Source organism: Myodes glareolus, chromosome 22, assembly GCF_982192425.1.
Source record: "Myodes glareolus chromosome 22, mMyoGla1.1, whole genome shotgun sequence".
Taxonomy (NCBI): Eukaryota; Metazoa; Chordata; class Mammalia; order Rodentia; family Cricetidae; genus Myodes; species Myodes glareolus.
The window spans coordinates 61,933,544-61,954,836 of record NC_142047.1 but is presented as its reverse complement, the minus strand read 5'-3'; the positions used below and the strand labels follow the sequence as shown (position 1 = coordinate 61,954,836).

The window sequence follows — 21,293 nt, the reverse complement described above, 5'->3', positions numbered from 1 at the left end:
ACATGAGGTATAAAATATGTAGATTGAGAACACTATTAATAGTCATTACATTATTAATTTGTTGGCAGTATAAGACCCTACTTTAGAGTCCTCCTGACATTAACAACTGATTTTGAGTCATAATTAATTCTATTATTATCTGCTGCGAATATGTGTAATTAAAGTTTATGCTTGCTTTTATATTTAAAATCAATAATTCTAGTTCAGTTTCAGAATGATGCATATTATTTCACAAGAAGCTCCTGGCCCAGAAAGACTCACTTAGGATTTTATTTTTTTTAGTACCATACTATTCTTTATTCCCAAATATTAATACTATGTCTGATTACTTGAACATTATTACTACGTTGAGAAATATCAATTAAACAGCTTCATTCATAAAGAACATGTTTAACATGTTGAATGATAAAAGCTTGAACAGGATTGAGTAGGATGCTCATCATGGCCCTGGGGAAGCACCTACCATTTTCATAGGGTCCTCACTCAAGGCCTTACACTGTCCACAATGAATCACTGAGAAAGACACCCAGAGAACATGGAGGCATGCTGAATAGATCTTCATCTACTTAGAGGATAGTCAGAGCTAGTGGTCTAGCGTTTAGTAGAACTCCAGAAGTTTTTTTTTTTTTAATTATTGCTGAATATAAAAAACTCTTATGAGCCTCTTAAATGACTAGCAACAACATTGTGTATAGTTTTAACACTGATAACTTCAGGTTTAACAGCTTCTTCATATGACCTGCAATAACTTGTACCACTCTTCGGAAAGTAGGCAGTTTAAGGGGTTTAATGTCTTTTATATTAGTGTTAAGGACAAGGAATAGACTACATCAACTCAGATAAAACACAGAAAAACTCTGCCACCTGAAAAGTGGAAAATTAAGGAATATGGAAGGGGCTGCCTTTTGTTCATTGTATTTTAAGAATTTCACAAATTAGTAATGAAGCACAAGTAAAAATAAAAATGCAATCTGAATTTACTGTATTAAGGAATTTATAGAATTAATTGTTTGTGTATTATCATTTTATATAATACATAAGTGCATATATATTTTTAAACATCTGTGCTATGAATGTAGAAAAGGTTTACATAGTAGATTTTGAGGTGACAAGTTCAGGTGCCTCAATGTGAGCTTCCCATTGGCTGCATCTACTCATGGGGTAGATAGCAATGCATGAGCACATGGAAAAGCTGGCAAGTGAGTATGGTTGAAGCAGAAACAGGCTGACCTTGCTCCTATTACAACAATGTTTCCCTTGAAACTAAGGTGCTAAGTGAGAGCTACCTCCTAAAAGTGCATTCCCAAAGACCTGAGATCCCATCAGGCCCCACCCCACAGTTTTACCACCTCCCAATAGTGCCACTTTAAGGACAAAACATTGAGGGACATCAACACAAAATCCAAATCATAGCAGTGATATAGGCAACAAGCAGTACCTTGTGGATCTTAGGCTTTTTAACAAAGGGAGCAGACAAAACATACCCTAAACATCGTGCACAGATAGGCAGAGTCTCCAGAGTGAGAGAGAAAAGTGATTGAGAGTTGCAGAGATGGCTCAGGGGGTAAAGTGTTTGTCTTGCAAGCATGAGGACTTGAATTTGATCATAAAATAAGCCAGATGTGATGGTACTCACTTGTAATGCCAGCATTGGGGAGGTAGAGAAGGGTAGATATCTGGTGCTCACAGGCTAAATAACTTGACCTACTGAATGAGTTCTTAGCCAATGAAAGAACATGTCTCAAAAGCAAAAAAATACAACAAAAATAGAAAAACAAAATTCTAAACCATTCAACCACCAACCAATGGAATAAACAAAACACACACACACACACACACACACACACACACACACATACACACACACACACATACACACACACACACACACACTTACATATGATTGTGCTTTAGTTTCCCAGCTGCCCAAACCCAAATAGTCACACAAAAACTGTATTAATTACAATACTCTTTGGCTGATGGCTTAGATGTATCTCTAGCTAGCTCTTAAATCTTAAATTAACACATATCTATTAATCTGTGTTTTGCCACTAGGGTGTGACTTACCAGTAAGGTTCTGGCGTTCTTCAACTTCAGATGCTACATCGTGCCTCTTCGACTTCACCTACTTGCTCTATATCTCTGTTCAAATTTCCCACCTGGCTTTATTTTGTCCTGCCATAGGCCAAAGTAGCTTCTTTATTAACCAATGGTAATAAAAAATATCACAGCATACAGAGGGGAATCCTACATCACATTCAATGGAGGGCATAGGGAAATTGAAAAGTAGCAAAACAAACAGCACCTGTGTTAGATCAGCAGTCAAGGTTACCACCATTTCCTCTCCACACGTGTTTGTTCACATTCAACATATGTACTTGCACAGAAAGAAACAGAATGGGTGAGACGGGAAGGAGGAAAGTGGAGAAAAGAAAGGACAAAAAAAGAACAAAAGGAAGTGTCGGAAGTAGAGAGATTTCATGCTGCTCTTCCTAGTACTTATATACAACAGGACACAACTCCCTGTAATTAACCAGCCAAGGGATGAAACACCCTATTCTTGCTTTCCCATAGACAACTACACTCATGGCCAAACACACACACACACACACACACACACACACACACACACACACACAGGGGGGGGGGGAGAGAGAGAGGGAGAGAGGGAGAGAGAATCAAAGACAAAAATAAACCACTAAGTAAATAACAAATATTCAATACAAGAGAAGTTTTAAGAGACAAAAATGGGGCAGTAAAAGAAGACTGGAGGTAGTCAGTGATAACACATTACAATTTTAAATAACAATATGGTAGAGTTCTCACTGAAATGGTAACATTTGGGCAGACACAAGGTCAGGAATAGATTTAAATATCTAGAAGAATTTCCTGTGCAGTAACAATCATACATAGTCTGACAATGGAGCATCCCCAATTTACTTTAGGGACAACCAGGATGTCAACAGGGCTGGAGAGGATATAGAAAAGATATAACAAACAGAGGTGTTTGAAGAGTTAAGTGAGTACAGTATAGGTCACTAGGAACCCATTTGTCATTTTCAGCATTGGTTAGCTGAAGAACACAGATCTGCTTAAGATGATTGGAATGTCTTGGCCTTCAAGTCAATAAAACATCTTTTGTCTTTGAGTAGTAAATAAGCAGGGATGTCAAGGGTGTAAGTTCTCTGACAACCTCAGCTGTTTATTGTTGCAAAAGGAGCAGCGGGCTCCGTCCTGTCACCCGGCTAGCTTTACATGCAAAATAATTACACAGAAACTGTATTCTTTTAAACACTGCCTGGCTCATTAGCTCTAGCCTCTTATTGGCTAACTCTTACATATTGATTCAACCCATTTCTAATAATCTGTATGTCACCATGAGGTGGTGACTTACCAGGAAAGATTCAGCATGTCTGACCTGGTGACTGATTCCATGGCGTCTGACTGACTTCTCTTCTTCCCAACATTCTGTTCAGTCTATTCTACCTATCTAATTCCTGCCCTGTCAAAAAGTCAAGGCAGTTCCTTTATTAACCAATGAAACCAACATATAGACATATGAACCTATTACATCAGTTTATGTGAGAAATCCTAGTGATTCACACCAGCCTAGCATCAGGGGAGTCAGGAAAAGTGGTCAGATCAAGCAGTCTCCAGAGAGTAGGATTTGGAGGACTTGTTCACATCACCAGCAATGGCTTTGAGGTAAGAAGGCTACAGCTATCAAAAAGTGTATTTTTTTTCTCTTGCTGCATAAGAGCACAAAAACCAAAAGCAACCTGGGCAGGAATGAATTTAGTTGGTTTATTGGTTGTAGTCCATTGAGGGAATCCAAGGCAGGAACTCAAGCAGGGTAGGAACTGGGAGGCAGGAATGGTAGTAGAAGCAAAGACCATAAGGGAATTCTGCTTACTGGTTTGCTTCCCAAGGATTTCTCCATCTGACTTTTCTTCCTTTAATCCAGGAACTCTTTTCTAAAGGTAGAACAGTCCACAGTGTGCTGAGCCCTTCCATATCAGTCGTTTACCGAGAAAATACACCACTGACTTACCTACAAGACAAACAGATTGAGGAATTTTCTCAATTGGAGTTCTATCTTCTGAAATGACTCTAACTTGTGCTAAATTGTTAGAAAACTCGTGATTATTAGAGGTGACAGGGAAAATTCTGGAAGGACACTAGAAGCAGAGGTCAGCAACAGATGTGTGAGTCAGGTGTAGTTGTTCAAAGGTTGAAGGTTCTTCTGTGGTGCTGACCAGTAGGAAGCTGAAATATAAGTCTGCAATTCAAGAGAAAGCACAACAATCAAGACATAAGTTAAGACATTGCTGGCATGTAACCACCCACTACTTTTGATCATGGCAATATGATTTTAAGAGAAGGCACAAATTTTTTTATTTCTTCTGTAAACTTTTCCAAAGTATGAATAAACTGGCAAGCTGCATTTTCCAGAACTATCTTAAATCCTTTTATATTCATAATTCTTTCACCCAGACTAACCATCTACAGGAGGAGGCCGCTTATTCGTGCCAGCCGCCCAGAACCAAAATAACCATACAAAAGCTATATTATTTAAATCACTGTTTGGCCCATTAGCTCTAACTTCTTATTGGCTAACTCTTACATATTAATTTAACCCATTTCTATTAATCTGTGAATCGCCATGTGACAGTAGTTTGTAGGCAAAGTTCCAGCGTCTGTCTCCGGCAAGGCTGCATGGCTTTTCCCTGACTCCACCTTCTCTCTCCCAGCATTCAGTTTAGGTTTCACCTCCTATCTCTATTCTACCCTGTAAGACCAACTCAGTCTTCTTTATTTGTTAACGGTAATCACAGTTTACAGGGGGAATTCCCACATCAACCATTTCGCCAGGTCCTATCAAAGACAAGTTACATATGGAGAACTCCCCTGATCACTGACAACAAAGTGGGCTTGTGTGGCTGGAAGGCCAATAAACACCAGGAGACTGCTCGTCTCTGCCTCCCCAGAGGTTACATTATGGACACATGTGGTCTATATTGCTTTTTTTACCTGCGTTCTAGGACTCAATATCAGGTCCTCACGCTTTCCCAACTAGAGACAGAGCCATCTCTCTGGCCCCAGAAAATAATTGAATTGGGAGGTTATTTTTGATTTATCATATTTTTTCTTTTTATCATTATTGATTTTCTTCCTCTTCCATATTTTGGGCTTTCTTTGAGTTCTTCTCATTACCTCCTTAAACTCTTTTGTACTCTGATCTTACACGTAGATAAGATATCTCCTGAAATACCTGCCATATTCTGTGAGTCAGACGCCACTCCTTTAGCTTGTCTGGACTCTTGGAAAGCCAAGAAAGTTTATATGTTTATATTGACTGGACAGTCACATCTGTCTGAAACTTTTACAGTTTTGTTTTGTGTGTGTGTGTGTGTGTGTGTGTGTGTGTGTGTGCATGTATGTGAGAGAGAGTTGGGGAGGCAACAGCTGTGAATGTTGTGTGTGGATTGACAGTGTTTCAGATGACAGTGCATGTGGAGGTCAGAGGTGACATAAGATATCTTCCCTCATTGACTTCTACCTTATATCCACAGTCAGAATTTCCCACTCAACACAACCATTGGCTTTTATTTTCCAGCTTGTCAGCTTGCCCTGGGGTTCACCTGTCTATCTTTATTATGACGTGGTTGTCAGGAATTTGAACTCAATTCTTCATCCTTGCGCCACCAGGGCTTTACCCACAGAGCTACCTCCCCAACCACCCTTCATGACAATTTGAGTTAATAGCCTTGCACTTGTGACTACCAGCATCCACATGTGCTGTTTACTCCCCCTTTCAGCTCTAAGATGTTTTCCGTGCAAAAACACTGAATTTGTGCCAAGCTGAGAGAAGGAAAAAAAAGAAACAGAACAACATTAATATGAATATTTCTGAAATGTAAATCATGTTCATAAAACAGCCTTCTTCAATAAGCAAATTTTGTTTATAAATCTGATATTGAGTGTATGTGTTGAGATGACCTTTTCTAATCTCTGTGCATTGGTCCCAAATACACCTCGCTGCAAAGCAACTCGGCAAGTTCTCAAGCATTTTGCTCCTTATTCTAAAAATATTAGATTTTTCCATTTCCCAAATACATTTTTCCCTTCCAGAAATACATCATTGATTCTTTCAGTGACCATAGACAAATGACTCTGTAGCCTACATTTTCAGTGCTAAATTGAGCATCTTAGCACTAGTGCAAGGTCTGTGGGAGGCTTATTAAAGTTATGCTCAAAGAGGCCAATATTTCTCACAGCTTCCCCCAAACCTTCTCCCTCCATATCCAAATTGGATATGAAGAATATAGCACTGACAACATAATGTGTATACTATAGGAAAAATTGTGGTTTGGTATCTTTATATAACAACAGAACTGTATATTGTGTGTGTGTGTGTGTGTGTGTGTGTATGTGTGTGTGTGTTTGTGTGCCTACTTTACCTCTAGGTTTTTGTGTTGATGTATGTATTGAGACATTTGTGTGTGCCTGTATATGTGGAGGCCAGCAGAAACTCTTGGGTGTTGTTCCTCAGGCACCATTGACCTTGTATGAGGATCCTTGAACGAGGATCTTTCACTGATCTGGAACTCACCAAACTGACTAATTTATACAGCCAGTGAGAACAAGGGATTTGGCTCCTTGTGCCTCCTCAACACTGGCATTACAAGCACGCACCATATATACATGGATTCTGTGTGATTGAGCTTAGGTCCCCATGTCTGTAAGGCAAATACTTTACTGATTAAGCTATTTATTTCTTCCACAACCTTGGAGGTTTTCCTAGAAAAATATAAGATTCTGTTAGTTCAAAGTAACAGAGTCTCAAATGCAGCCAAACTGCTCGAAATCTTTATTTTTCTGGAGAGTTCTTGGTGTGTCTCACAGAATGCGACACACTTTACCACAGTCCTCGGAGGGTATGGGAATGAAAAGTGGTCCTGAGGACAAGCGAAACCAAATGTACACATCATCAGGACCCTGTCCATCTCTTGCTGTGCTGTGTGCACAGGTCACCAGAGTTTTATCCGTTTATCTTTTACGTTCTTCATATGCATGAAGTCATGACCATAACAGATGTTGGGATCTTGTTTTCCATAGTATAAACCATCAAATTCAGGCTATTTGTCATTTTCTTGGCATCGTAACTTAAAGAAACATAGAAAAAAAACATTGCTTACATTTCTTTGCTTATCATTCTCTTGTTAAATCAGTAAGTACTTTGTGGAGGCCGTAGGTGGTACATGTGGTAAAGGTGCTTGCTGTCAAAGCCGGCAGCCTGAGTTCACTCTAGATATCCACCATGATTGAAGGCAGAAACTGGCTTCTTCAAGTTGTGTTCCGGCATCCTCACCTCCCTCATGGCGCATGCCCCTTGCCACCATATTTACACACACTAAATAAGTAAGTTAATTTATTCACGTGTAAAGGAAATTTAAAAATAAACACTTTGTTGTCACCTGGAACATGCATGTCATGGGTGGGGTCAGGTAAGTTAGAGTGAAAGGCTTGAATTATTTAGCTTCATGGAAGTCTTGAGAAAGGTGAGCTCAGGGTAAGAAACATTCAGAAGTTGGACTGGAGAGTTGACGCAGCAGTTAAAAGTATGTTCTGTTCTTGTAGAGGACCCTGGCTCAGTTCCCAACACTCACATGCTGGCACACAGCACCATCTGTAACTTCACTTCTAGGGTATCCAACAACCGTTTTAGGCTTCGTTCAGCATCAGGAATGCATGGGTGTGGTACACATGCAAACATACACTCAGACCTACAACATGAGAAAAAATAGACAAAGAACAAAAAGGAGATGTCCAGAAGTAAGGTAATGGCAAGATACAAAAGACGCGAGGAGTGCTGGCAGAGAATGGTCCAAACAGTGCTATCACCACGGGGTTTAGGGGGTGATGGGTGAGTGGGAGGGGGGGAGGTGGCGTGTCTTATTCAGATTTTGTTAAAAGGACACTATATTGGCTTGGCATACTTAGTAAAGGTCTTCAGGATGCTTTGGGCACTTTCTGATAAAGTAGAATTTCTTTGCATGTTAATTGCAGGGCAGACATTAATCTTTAAACCTGGTTCGGTTTCTGTGTAGCTTAAGATAGCTTCCTGGTTGTTTCCAAAAGAGAAGCACAGACAGTAATCTCCACGACTGCTACTTTCTTCATTTCCTTTCAAAAGCCTCCACACTTTCAAATGTAAAGAAATCACCCTTTTGCATGGTGCACCACAGTAAACACAGCATTCAATAGAGTGCTCCCACTTCTGTTTAACCATATGCAACAGCTTTATGCTCTAAATAGAGGAAGAATTCAACTCTGAGATTCCCACTACTCAGAAGTGCCAGCAGATCTGTATGATTTTCATATTTAATTCGGACAGTTATAGGACTTTAGCAAATCTGTTTTTCAGTGCTGCTCCCAAAGTTTTTGCTTCACTCTGTTTCAATTGTCTTAGTTTATTTTATTTATTATGCGTTATCTTTCATTAGGTGCTTGCCAAACTACTGTGAACATGGAGGACACTGTGTCCAATCCTGGACTACCTTCCACTGCAACTGCAGTGACACCGGATACACAGGCGCCACCTGTCACGACTGTGAGTACTCATACAGTGTGCCCACAGTGAATGGGTACACCTGTCACAATTGTGAATACACATGAAGTGTGCCCAGGGTGAATGGGTACACCTGCCACAATTGTGAGTACACATACAGTGTGCCCACAGTGAATGGGTACACCTGTCACGATTGTGAGTACACATACAGTGTGCCTACAGTGAATGGGCACAGCTCAAGGAGTACAGTGTGGGGACCCTGACTCCCAGTGTGGTGTGAGCATTGTTTATCACTTTAGCATGAATTATCTAATAGGATATTATATCTCAAATACTAATTCATGCAGGGAAAATTCAAGGATATAAGATATATTTTTGTGGATTTATGAGATTAGGACAAAGAAAGTGAAGTTGGACGTATACTAAATAAAAGAGAGATGGTGCTGTAAGTATATAGGGGAGCTGTGGAACAGATGGCATTGTCATACTGCTGCGACAGGTAACTAATATATATTACACTGGCACAAGTAGCTCATCGTACAATGTACGTCTTATTCATTTTCCCATTGCTTTGGTAAAAACACTCTGACAAAAGCAACTTAAGAGAGAAAGGTTGATTTGGGTTTACAGCTCTAGAGGATTCATTCCATCACAAAGGAGGAAGACATGTCTACAAGGGGGTCAGCAAGGCAGAGAGAACAGACATCCTGAAAGGTCACTTTGTATCCACATAAAGGAAGCAGAGAGTGAATGAAAAATAGGGAAAAACTGTATAGCTTCAAGGACCACCCTAGAGACTCATTTCCTCTGATGAGGCTCCACCTCTTAGAGATTCTGCAATCTTCCCAAGCAGCACAAGTCAGGGGACACCTGTTCAAGTGTGATCCTATGGGGGACATTTTACCCTCAAACTACTACATGGCTAGCCCACAAGCACCCCAGACACTGGCGGGCTTTCTTCCTCATGGTCCTCATTATGGCAGAAGTCTCCTCATCCGAATGCTGCAATGGTTAAAGAAAGCAATCGCATGGTAAGGAAGCAAACTTCTGTGGTTATTCAAAGGCTTCTACTGAAAGAGCGGTTGGCGGTTACTTCTCACATTCCATTGACCTGATACTGCCCTACTGTCTCCAATAGGAGGGAAATGCATTCAAACCATTTGCTCATCAGCCCCTGTCTGCCTCCCATCAAGTGGTTGTCCTTGATCTGCTGAACTTCTCTCTGGTGGCATTTGCAGGTGCGCATTCAGGGTCTCTCTACCATGTCTCAGGCTTTTATAATTTCCTCACGGTGTAGATTGCTGACATCCTAACAAAGCCTTTCAGGTCATTTTCCAGCTTTACAAAAGGATGTCAACTTTCTTCTTTCAGGTCTGATGGAGTACTGCTCACTTGGGCAGTCAGTCAACAGATATCGACTGGGAGCGTATCAAGCTGTCTGGCTCTCATACTTAACGGTCCTCACAGAGCAGGGAGGCTTTGCTAGTTCCTCTACAGGGAAACAGGCCTCTTAGTTACATTTGGATGGTTGTGCATGGTGAGGAAATTCTGACAGAGAGATCTGTTTCAAAGTACCTTCTATATTCTTATCTCAGGTTTAGCTCATTCATTGACATGATTATAGTAGTTTTTATCAATACTGGCATTCTTGACCCTCAAAGCCAATAGCTGATGGTTCTCACCTTTAAGTAGATGAGAAAAAAAGAAGAGAAGAAAAAAGAATGAGCAAGAAATGAATAGAAGGAGAAACAGAAGGAGAAGGAAGGGGGTAGAGAAAAGGAAGGGAAAAAAGGAGAAAGGAATAAATAGGGCAAGAACAGGAGCTGCTGGTGGGATCACCAAAGGCCCAGCAAGCAGGTTAGCTGCATAAGTAAAGAAATGAAGCTTAGGGGATGATGTCACTGGTTAAGCCTGGTACAATCTCTGCCCAGAGAACTAACCACTGTAGCTGAAAAACTGCATGGAGCACCAAAGGGAAGTTTGTAATTGAAAAGTGTGTGGTTGCTCAAGAAGGTTAAATCAATAGAGTGTTGGAGGTCTAAGGGTACATTCTGAAATTTGTAAGTTATATATATAAAACATATATATATATATATATATATGTGTGTGTGTGTGTGTGTGTGTGTGTGTGTGTGTGTGTGTCTGTGTGTGTGTTCTTCTGGGGGATAAGCATGTGTGAATATGCATATTTTGAACAGAAATCAGGTTCATGTATCACTCTCTTATGTCTTCTACCTCATTTTGTAAGGCTGGCCTCTTACTGGGCTGGAACTAAAGTATGCTGAAGTGACTAGCTCTACATATATCAGCCTCCTTAGGACTGAAATTGCAAATGTACACCATCAAATTCAGCTTTTTAATATTCGGATTCTGGGCAAGGCCAATCAACAAAACCATTTCCTCAGATTTGACAAGTGAAACACTCTCAGGGATAGAACAGATCCAGGTATACCAGAGAGAAACCCAGCTTCACAGGTAAAATGCTAGCCACAGGAGCCTGCTAACCCAAATCCAAGTCCAAAGAGTCATGAGAAAATCTGAATGTGGAGGAGAGGCCTCTAACATGCTAGCACTCTTGCCTACAACAAAATTATAAGGGGGATGGGAGACTTTCCCAGTAGCTTCTGAGCCAGAAATGGGTAGTCTGGAAGAGGTTGTGCACAGACAGAAACATCTCAGTCTCAGCAAGGTCAAAGGTGAAAACTGACTCCCCAAAGTGTTACCTACTTCCACATGTTAGCAGCGACATGGGTGCCCCCCTTTCTGTCAGATGAATGCATTTTTAAAGGACAGCAGAGCAGTGGTGATAAAAGCTAAAAACGAATTAAGAAAGCAATGCCAGAATGTCCCCATGAGAAGGAAGCTTGGGGGTCCTGTTCACACAGCTGGTGAGTCATACCCTGCGGATCAGGGTATGACCCCTTACCATAAGAGGCGTCAGTTTCTGGATGACTGGGTGGATGTGGAAGAAACTTGGAAAAAAATTGCAATGAGCCAAATGAAAACATAGAGCAGAAATGAATCTGTTCCTGCAGGTAGGGTGACGTAGTTGGTCTAAGGGTGCCTGGTATTGGCTGGTCTGAGAAAACAGACAGACTGTTGCCATTGCTAGGTGTTGTCAGAATGCAAATCTTTCAGAATATTTAGAATCTTTCCCTGACATGGAAAGTGAGGCAAACACTGACTTTGGTCTCTGCCCCAGGAACAACAAAATCTAGTTCCTTTCATTCACATTCAATAAAATATTAACACATACGCAAGGCTGCCGGTGGGGAAGTCCCCAGGCTTGCCTGTAAGGAGCTTGGAACTTCACGAAGAGAGATCAGAATGTCCATATAGGCGTCTACTGAACACACTTTAATGTGACCCGGGGCTTTTGCTGGTTATTTTGTTTTTTAGCATAGTAGTTTCCCCAAATTCATAGGGAAAATTCTAAGACCTCTTCTAGATCCATAGGCAGAACCAAACCCAATGTGTAAGAGACCTTTCCTTATACATGTATTCCTACCTGTTACCAGAGCATTTAGGGTAAAAGTCTGAGGCCTGAGACCCCCCTGACAAGCTAGGGTTGTCCACCTGTTTCCCACAGGCCAGTTCAAAAGACAGGAAATAGAGCAGAAAAGAGAGACTTGATCAATGTGCCCACACTGGAAAGAGGAACAAGGAGACCCAGCTACCCCTGAAACCCTTCTTTAGGGTCCCGACGTGAAGAGTAGGTTCTAGGAGAGAACCAGCAGTGTGCATAGCTAAGCAGTCCTAGTTGAGATGTGGCCCTGACCTCTCCCCTGTGTCAGTCTCTCATGCATAGCAGTTTGATGAATTATTAGAACAGAGTGAAATCTCTGTCCTAGAGACACAGTAAGCCTTCTGCCCTTTCCATCTCACAGCATGGAATTCCTATAGAAATCTCAGTTCCTGAAGACCCTTCTCTCTGTTAATCTGATAGGAAAAAGAGAGTTCTTGTAGAATATCTTCCTCCCTGCGGGCACAGAATGATACCTATGGTGGAGTTGAACTTATAAAGTAGGCACAGGAAGGGATGAACTTTCTCCCTTTGAAGACATCAGTCATCTTATGGCTTCCACATCATCTCCTGCATGCTTGTTTGTTCCTTTTGCTCTTTTCCTCCTCTTTCTCTGTGCATCTCCATCGTCCTCCCCCATCTTGTGCTTATTTCATTGAAGACACAAGAAAGTTAGCTTCAAATGACTGCATTGGATTAGCATCACAGAAATGTAGTCACAAATATTGGCTCATAGAAGCAAGAAATCATCCTAAATTTGTGAATGAGAATTAACTGAAGGTAAGTCAGTTGCTGATGTCACATCATTTGGAGTACATTGATATTTACTGTGTACAATGAGCAAGAAAAATGAGAACGTTTTTTCTCATATGTTTCAATCAATGGAAGACTACTTGTCAAAGAAATGCAAATTCCCAGTGTTCCCCTTAACCAAAAACTAATCTAGGCTAATGGAAAAGCTCCATGGTAAATTACCTGCCACTCAAGAATCAGGAATGTAATTTCAACCCCCAGAACCCACATAAAACCAGATGAACAATAAGAGGTAAAGATAGGAAACTTTTGGAAGCTCACAAGCCAGCTAACCTAGTGTATACAGCAGAAAAACAACAAATATAAGCTGTCTTAAGTAAGATGGAAGGTTAAGGTCAATATCTGAGGTTGTCCTGTAAACTCCCATGTGTACCATGATGTCGACATTCACATTCACAATTTTACACCCCCCCCCCCCAAACACCAGTGGTATACTCATACTCAATCAAAGACGAAAAAAGAAGTGTTCTGGAAGATATGTCCATGTTGAACACAGAAAGCGAGTTTATCATGCCCTTGGATTCAGGCAGATGAAGGCTGGAGGTGGCATTTTCCATTAAACAATATCTTGACTCAGCCAACTTCCATTCCTTCTGAAACAATCCTATACACAGTTACTCTTTGGATTAGAAATGCCCAGAAAGAAACTAAGCGATTATCTAGTATCTAATAGTTCCATGTTAAATTCTACCAGTTGAATATTGTAGACTCAAGTTCATCAAACGTCATCATTATTTTCCATAAAACAGGAAACAAATTATTGTTAGATTCCAAGAGGACCACATCTTATGGCTATTGGATCACTAATGATTGACGGTTTCCCAGACAACCAACTCTTGGAGCAGCTTGTTGAAGGAGGCCGCTTGTTGTTTCCCGGCTGCCCAGCCCCCAGAAGCGATCACAGAGGAACTGTATTAATTAAATCACTGCTTGGCCCATTAACTCTAGCTTCTTACTGGCTACCTCTTACATATTTATTTAACCCATTTCTATTACTCTGTGTATTGCCACGAGGCTGTGGCTTACAGGGAAAAGTTCTGACATCTATCTCTGGAGGGGCTACATGGCTTCGCTCTGACTCCGCCCTTCTTTCTCCCATCATTTAGTCCAGTCTTCTCCACCTCGCTCTGTTCTTCTGCCCTGCTATAGAACCAAAGCAGTTTCTTTATACATCAATGGGAATCACAGCATCCAGAGGGAAATCCCACATCAGCAGCTTTCCTGCATAAATTTCCCAGTCTAGTTGGGGGTTTGGCATAGGGTGGTCATCAGCAGGAGAAACACAGACACAGCTCAGAGCATGCCTGACACCCATAATCTCAGGTAACTTGCTAACTTCTTGTGCCCTAAGATTCTTCAGGAATACACAGTATTCCTGAAGGAATACTTCAGGAATTCATAGTAGGCTATGAATTGGTTTTATTAAGAGTGACCCTTTTAAATCTCTCTGGAAGCTTGACTCAGAATGAGTATAATGATTCACTGTGCTCTGTCACAATCACCCTGTCCACTTCTCTTTATTATCAGTGTCTCTGTCTTCCCTCTGTGAGCACGTGTGTCTGACATCTATACATATGTGTGTGGGTTCACACTCCAGAGAAGGATGGCTGATGTTTTGCTCCAACACTTTCACATTATTCCTTTGAGGCAAGTTCTCTCATTGGACCTGCATCTAAGATGGCAATCAGTAGGTCTCAGAGATACTCTTGTCTCTGCTCCAAGGATGAAGGTGTAGGTGCCTGTGTGCCACGCCTGGATTTTTACTTTTTTCTGGAGATTAAAATACAAGTCCTTATACATTTGCACAAGAAGTGTTTTTACTCAGGGATCCATCACCCCAGGATCCATTTTTTCAGTTCTTATTTAAACTATTCCTAATGTCATCGTCCAGTACAATATCTACATAAATTTCTTAGCTCATCATTTGTCTGTGGGTCAGAAAATACTGAGGATTCTCTGACACTATCCTCTCTTCTAACTTAAAAAAATGACAGTTCTAAACAAAAAGCTTGTTTTTCTAAGAGTCACAGATACTTGAAGTTCCTGCATCTTTCCCTTGAAGCAGTACAAGATGTAAATCATGGGGATTTTCAACTAAAGTAGGAAAAATCAAAGAGTAGTAAGCAGGAAAATAGAAGTGTTGTTACTGATCAATAGTTTATCAACTTCATTTTAAACTATGACTGATCCCTTTTATTAAATCGTCAATCAAGTAAATAAATGCCAGGCTGTTCACTTTGAAAGATGTAAGTCATCTTGGCTGTAGTTCAGAGAAAAGATCCACAAAGTATTTCTCCACATGTTGAAGTTTTCTAACACAGTATCTCAGTGACCTGTGTCAAGTTATTCTACTAATTGGAGTCTTGCTGGTGTCTCATTCAAGGAAAAAGTAATAGAGTCCTCCCCTATTGCTATTGAGATAAATTCATGAGTCAGTGGGCGTGAAATCTCCCTGACAAGTCAGATCGTAGCTCTTCCTGTGGTTCCTGCTGCATTTACATCATTTTGTCCACACTCCAACCTTGAGGAGGAGCAATGTGAGCCTTCTTTTTCATAGAAAGGCAAAGAATAAGATGAAGAACAGTTCAAAATGGAGAGCCGAGGGCATTCAATTACAAAATCAAGTAGGACAAAGCCTGAATACTGGAGTCCCTTCCAGAAAGAGAATGGCTACATCACACTCTAGGTGGGGTCCATTGCTTACGGAGATTTATCAGTTTATCTGTGTACTGATGCATACTGTAGCATGTGTGTGCTCATGTCCATGCATACAGAGGTCGGTCTCTCTCTGTCTCTCTCTCTCTCTCTTTTTCTCACTCGCTTTCAGTGTGTGTGTGTGTGTGTGTGTGTGTGTGTGTGTGTGTGTGTGTGTGAGAGAGAGAGAGAGGGGGGGGGGAGCTATGCCCAGACTTAGTTGGTTCTGAGGATCTGCATAAAGGTCCTTGAGCTTTCAGAGCAAAACTTTGCTTACTTTACTGTGTTCTAGTCCCAGGGATAATTTTGAAGTTAAATTTCTGTGGTTCTCTTAAAGTTACTTGAGTATATCATTGTGTTGTTTCAAATGAGTCTTAGTTAACTGAAATGTTTATGCGTATGTGCACCTGTATATGTAGGTAGTAACATTTGTTTGGAAGCTAGAGACCTTGGATCCCATTTCTTAGGTGCCATCTACCTTCATTGTGACAGGAAATGGCCAACGGATTGACCTGGCTGCCCTACACAGGGACTGTAAGGGGTCCACATGTCTCTGCCTCCCCAGTGCTAGGATTACAATGGCTACCACCAGACACACTCTTTTTGTTTGGGTTCAGGGGATCATACTCAGACTACTTTGCCCATATGGCATGTGTTTTACCAAAGGAGCCAGCTCCTTATTCCTTCTTCATTACATTTATGCATATTAGCTCTTCTGGGCTGCAGAAGGGAGGTTTGTCGGCTCTGGCTTCTGAATTCTTTCAGGGTAACTTTGATCCACAGTCTTTACTTGATCAAATCAACCCTTTTCACCCTTCCTGTCTGTTGACCTTATTTCAACTTGGTCACTTCTAGGTCTTATTTCCTCTTTCAGGTTAATTCCCTATTTTATTCAACACTCCCCTCACATTATATATGTACACATGGTTGCTGTAATTAAATTATTTCTCTTTCTCTTGTTCTTTTAGGTCAGATGTATTGGCTTGCACTGAGAATGTTTCTGAAAAGCAGCGCCAGGTTTAGAAAACTGTTTGTGCAAAAATATAACATCGAGAGAATGGAGTTGTAAAGTTTATCTTATTGACACTTCCTCCTACGATCTCTCCATTGGCGGAAGTGAAGACAGTATCGTGTGTCCCAGAGCAAGTGTTATGCTTTCTTTAAACAACATGTAGAGAAATCTCCCAATTTTAACTGGTTGAAAGGACTGAGATTGCAATTTTTCATTCATAGTGGATCTCCTAAATCTCTCCACATTAAGTACCATGAATTCTCAGAGGCTTGTAAACCATCCTCCAGCTGATATAGATGTAGGAGTGTCCAATTTTACGATGCTAGGATAAATAGGACATTTGAATAAGTAAATATATGTTCAGAATATAAAAGACAAATAAAACCATCCACTGTCAAAGAAGGACATGAAACTGAGTCTATTAGTCTGTCAGCAGAATAGCTGTCAGTGTCAGTTTGCAGCAGTTAAGGTTTCCTGCTGGCAGCTAATGCGATGATGGAGACCCTGGCAATCATCCCCCTGCTCCTGCCACCCTGACGCCATTGTCATTGTGACTGGAAGAGAAAATGAGTGTTTTCTCCCTACCAACAGTTGAATTCATTGCCGCAGTTGTTTAAATGGGACGTGAGCGTGGAAATGGCCATGTAATCTATGTAGATGGGGATGACTAAACTCAGGAGCGAGCAGAGGCAGGGTCCATGCTCCCGGGTGTCCACTTTATAGGTACTTTCTGCTTAACGATGTCATAAGGAATACTCAAAAGCTGTAGAACATGATGGCTGGGGAAATAGCTCCAACAGGAAGAGTGCTTACCACACTACCATGAGGATCTGCAGCCTCCACTGTGAGGATCTGCAGCCTCCACATGGAAAGTCAATGCTGCCACGTGCTCCTTTAACCTCAGCGCTGGCTGCGGGAGAAGGAGAGGATTTCAGAGATAAATCATCATCGCTGAGTCTTGCTTAACAGCTAGCAGAGATAGAAAATGGTGAGCTCCCAGTTCAGTGAGAGACATTGAAAGAAATGATTCCAAGATGTGGAGTGACAGAAAAATATACAATGATGTCCTCCTCTGGCCTCTGCCCACACAAGTACAAGTACATGTACCCACAGGCAAATCTGCACACTTACACACATATACACATATAAAGGAAATAGACCTGATTCTTTTTTATCTTTTTTTAATTTGAAATGTAGCGTGAAAATGAAGTGTGCTTGAAAATTAAGGTGGACAGTTCTATACTCTAGTAATAACCTAATTGAAAAATAAGCTAATATTCTACATCAAGCCAGGGCTTACTCTCGTCTCTAAATATGATGGCAGCAACAGCTTGAAGTCTTTTATGAGATAGCAAATTCCAAAATAAGATGATGGACATAGTGTCTACAAAGCAGATGAACAATTTTTATTTTTATGTTTGGAAGTTTGTTTATTATTTATTTTAAGTTTGTTTTCATGTTTATTTATGTGTTAATTGTATGTGTCTGTGTGCATATATGTGCATGTGACTCAAGGTACCATCAGAGACCAAGAGACGCATTAGAATCCATTGAACTGGAATTATAGTGACTGGAGTTGTCTAGAGGGTGTGGTGGGTTCCAAACCTGGGTCTTCTGTAAGAGTCTCAAGTGCTCTTATATACTTAGCCTCTATTTCAGCAGCTTCATTTAGTTTGGTTTCACGTAAGTTTTCTTTTTCTGTGACCCTGGGGTTTGAAGCTGGACCTGGCTCGTGCTGAGTAAGTGCTATACCACTAAGCCATATGTTCTCTGGAGTTTATAGTGCCCTACTCATTGGACCCTATTTTTGTCCATTCTGCTCTGTTGTGGATTAGTATGAAATTCTAACTTCTGTGTCTGAAGGGACATCTAGGTATGTGTTGCCTTGTATCTTTCCTCAACTTAGTATTCTTAAAACCACTTGCCTTGTACCAGTTGCAAATTCTGTTTATTCTCTGAGATGTGGAAGAGTTGTTGCTCCTGGGAGGTGAAGTCTATCCATCATTTAGTTTCTCTAGCTATAGTTGGGTCTCCAACAGTTCTATTACAGAGAATCCACCATTGAAGCCCTCCTCACAGAATTGTCACGAGTCATAAAAAGTAGAAGACTATCACCTTTAGATGTTAGTTGGAGACTCCTTTTCTTCTTAAATCATTTGTCTGTATATGTAACATACATGTAAGTGAAGGTGTCTGTGGAGGCCAGAAAGATGTGCTGGATTTCTCGAAACTGGAGTTACAGGTAGTTGTGAGCAAACCAACATGTTTGATGGGAACAGAACACCAGTTCTCTGTAAGAAAACTACACACTCTTAACCCTTGAGCTATCTTCCCAAATCTCACTGTTTCCCATACCTCTCATGCCCCTGTCTCTGGCAGGTTTGTGTGGGAAGAATGGACACTTATTGAAATTGTTGGGCTTACAAAGTGCTCAAGAAATATTTATCAGAATAAGGGATTTTTATTATTTTCAATAATTAGTATAGAGTTTGCTTTTTATCGTAATGTGATAATCACTGTAAGCTTTGTTCCAAATCAGTCACCATAGCTGATCACACACTTTAACTTCTCTGTGATCACATAATAATTCCACTGCCATTTTTTCAGTTAGCTCTTTCCCCGTAAATCTCGCTCTTTGAAATTCACTCACCTATGCCATGCATATTTACTATTAGTTGTGTACAAGTGTCTATGATGGGTCCAACATTAGACTAAGCATTGTGTATGATATTCAAGCAACTGGAGGCTTGATTTCTAAAGTCAAAGACTTCAAAATAGAAAGACTATAGATCAGACTGTGTGCAAGAGAGAGGCAGGCTCCTTGTTCATCATGGCTGCCCAGCTAGCTTAGCTCTAAAATAACCACACAGAAATTGTATTAATTAATACACTGCTTGGTCCATTATCTCTAGCTTCTTATTGGATATCTCTTAATTTAGCTCATTTTTATTAATCCATGTATCAACATGTGGCAGTGGCTTACCGGATAAAATTTCCAGCGTCTGTCTCCAGCAGATCCATTGCATCTCTCTGACTCTTTCCTTCTCCCAGCATTCAGTTATGTCTTTCCCACCTACCTGAGTTCTGCTCTATCAACAGGCCAGGGCAGTTTCTTTATTCATTAACCAAGAAAAGCAACGCACAGAGGGGTCTCCCACATCAAGAGTGTTACTACACACACTGAAAAGAATGTAAGGTTATACGTTAGCAAATCAACCTTTATAAAACATATGGTCCACATATAGATATATTTAACAAAGAGGAAGAGCTACACGGGAAGAGAGTACATATTAGTTCTAAAGTTGAGCTACACTCTATAATACGAGCATGATCTTCACGATCATAGAATATGAGGAAGAATCGAGAATCCAGAGGACATGAGTGGGTAGGAATGGAGAGAACTGGCCTGACTTGTCTGGAGTGATTACTAGAGATGATGAAAAGTGACAGACACCATGGGTAACAGTCAGACAGAAGGCAAAGGAAAAGCTACTAGTTCCAGGACAGGCACCAAAGCTACAGAGAAACCCTGTCTCGAAAAACCAAAAAAAAAAAAAAAAAAAAAAAAAAAAGATTTAGTGTAATAAGTTTACTTACATGGTTCCAGAAGCTGATTAGGCAAGTCTGAAATCTAAGGAGCATGTAGTTAGAAGGCAGGCTGGATGTCAAGGATAGGATCTTAAGCTATTTTGTATTAGTGCAGTGTGAGTGTGTGTGTTGTATATGCATATGTATGTGTGTCCCTGTGAGTTTGTGTGATTGTGTGCATTCAAGAGTGAATTACCTGTGTGTATGTGCATATGTATGTGAGTGTATACATGTGTATGTGCATGTGTATATTCTTGTGTAGTATGTGTACATGCATGTGTGTGCCTGTGCCTGCATGTATATATCTGTGCACATTCATGTGTCTGTGTGTGTGTACATATGAGCATGTGTGGTATATGTGAACATGTGCAAGTATGTATGCGTTAGTGTGCACAATGCATGTGTGTGTGCTAATGTTTTTGGGTGAATAAGTGTCTGTGTGTAAATATGTAAATTGTGTATGCATGCATGTATGTGTGTGTTTGCATATCTGTGTACGTGTTAGGTAAGTCAAAAGATAACTCTGAGTGTTAATTCTCAGGAACTGTCCATATTTTTTTTAAAGATAGGGTCCCTCCCTTGTCAGAACTCATTAATAGGGCTAGGCTGGCTGGCCATTGAGCCCCTGTCTTTGGCTCTTTGGCACTAGGATTACAATCTCATGCAATCACATCCAGCTTTTTGGGTGTGTTCTGCAGATAAAACTTCATGTTTCTAGGCAAAAATTTTATTGGCTGAGTTGCCTCTCAGCTCTGAGGCAATATTTCTTTTCAGAAGACTCAGCTCCACTTTATGATTTTCTGATGAATGCAGACAGCCCACCCTGATTTTCCGCATAAGTTCCCTTAAATAAAGTCAACTGCTCATGGATTTCCATCTCATCTACAAAACACCTTAACAGCAGACTGTGATCAGCGATTTGCTGGATAACCAGGTGCTATATTCTTGCCAAGGTGATACATGACACTCATCCTCACAGTCATACATCACCTTGGCCCTGTCCTTCTCCACTTCAACTATATTCAGCTATGCTTCTACCAAACATGGCAGGCTGCAACTGAACATGCCTTGGCTCTCCTGTTCTAATCATG

At 40.7% G+C, this 21,293-nt stretch overlaps 1 protein-coding gene across 1 annotated transcript in view; it reads left to right on the top strand.

The window, feature by feature from the left end:
* The window catches only part of LOC148118628 (contactin-associated protein like 5-1-like), a 901,008-nt gene that overhangs the window by 554,013 nt on the left and 325,702 nt on the right, over nucleotides 1-21,293 (top strand). The window contains exon 11 of the mRNA XM_087900698.1: nucleotides 8,508-8,614. Coding sequence (XP_087756824.1) covers nucleotides 8,508-8,614 — 107 coding nt within the window. The remainder of the gene's footprint in view (nucleotides 1-8,507; nucleotides 8,615-21,293) is intronic.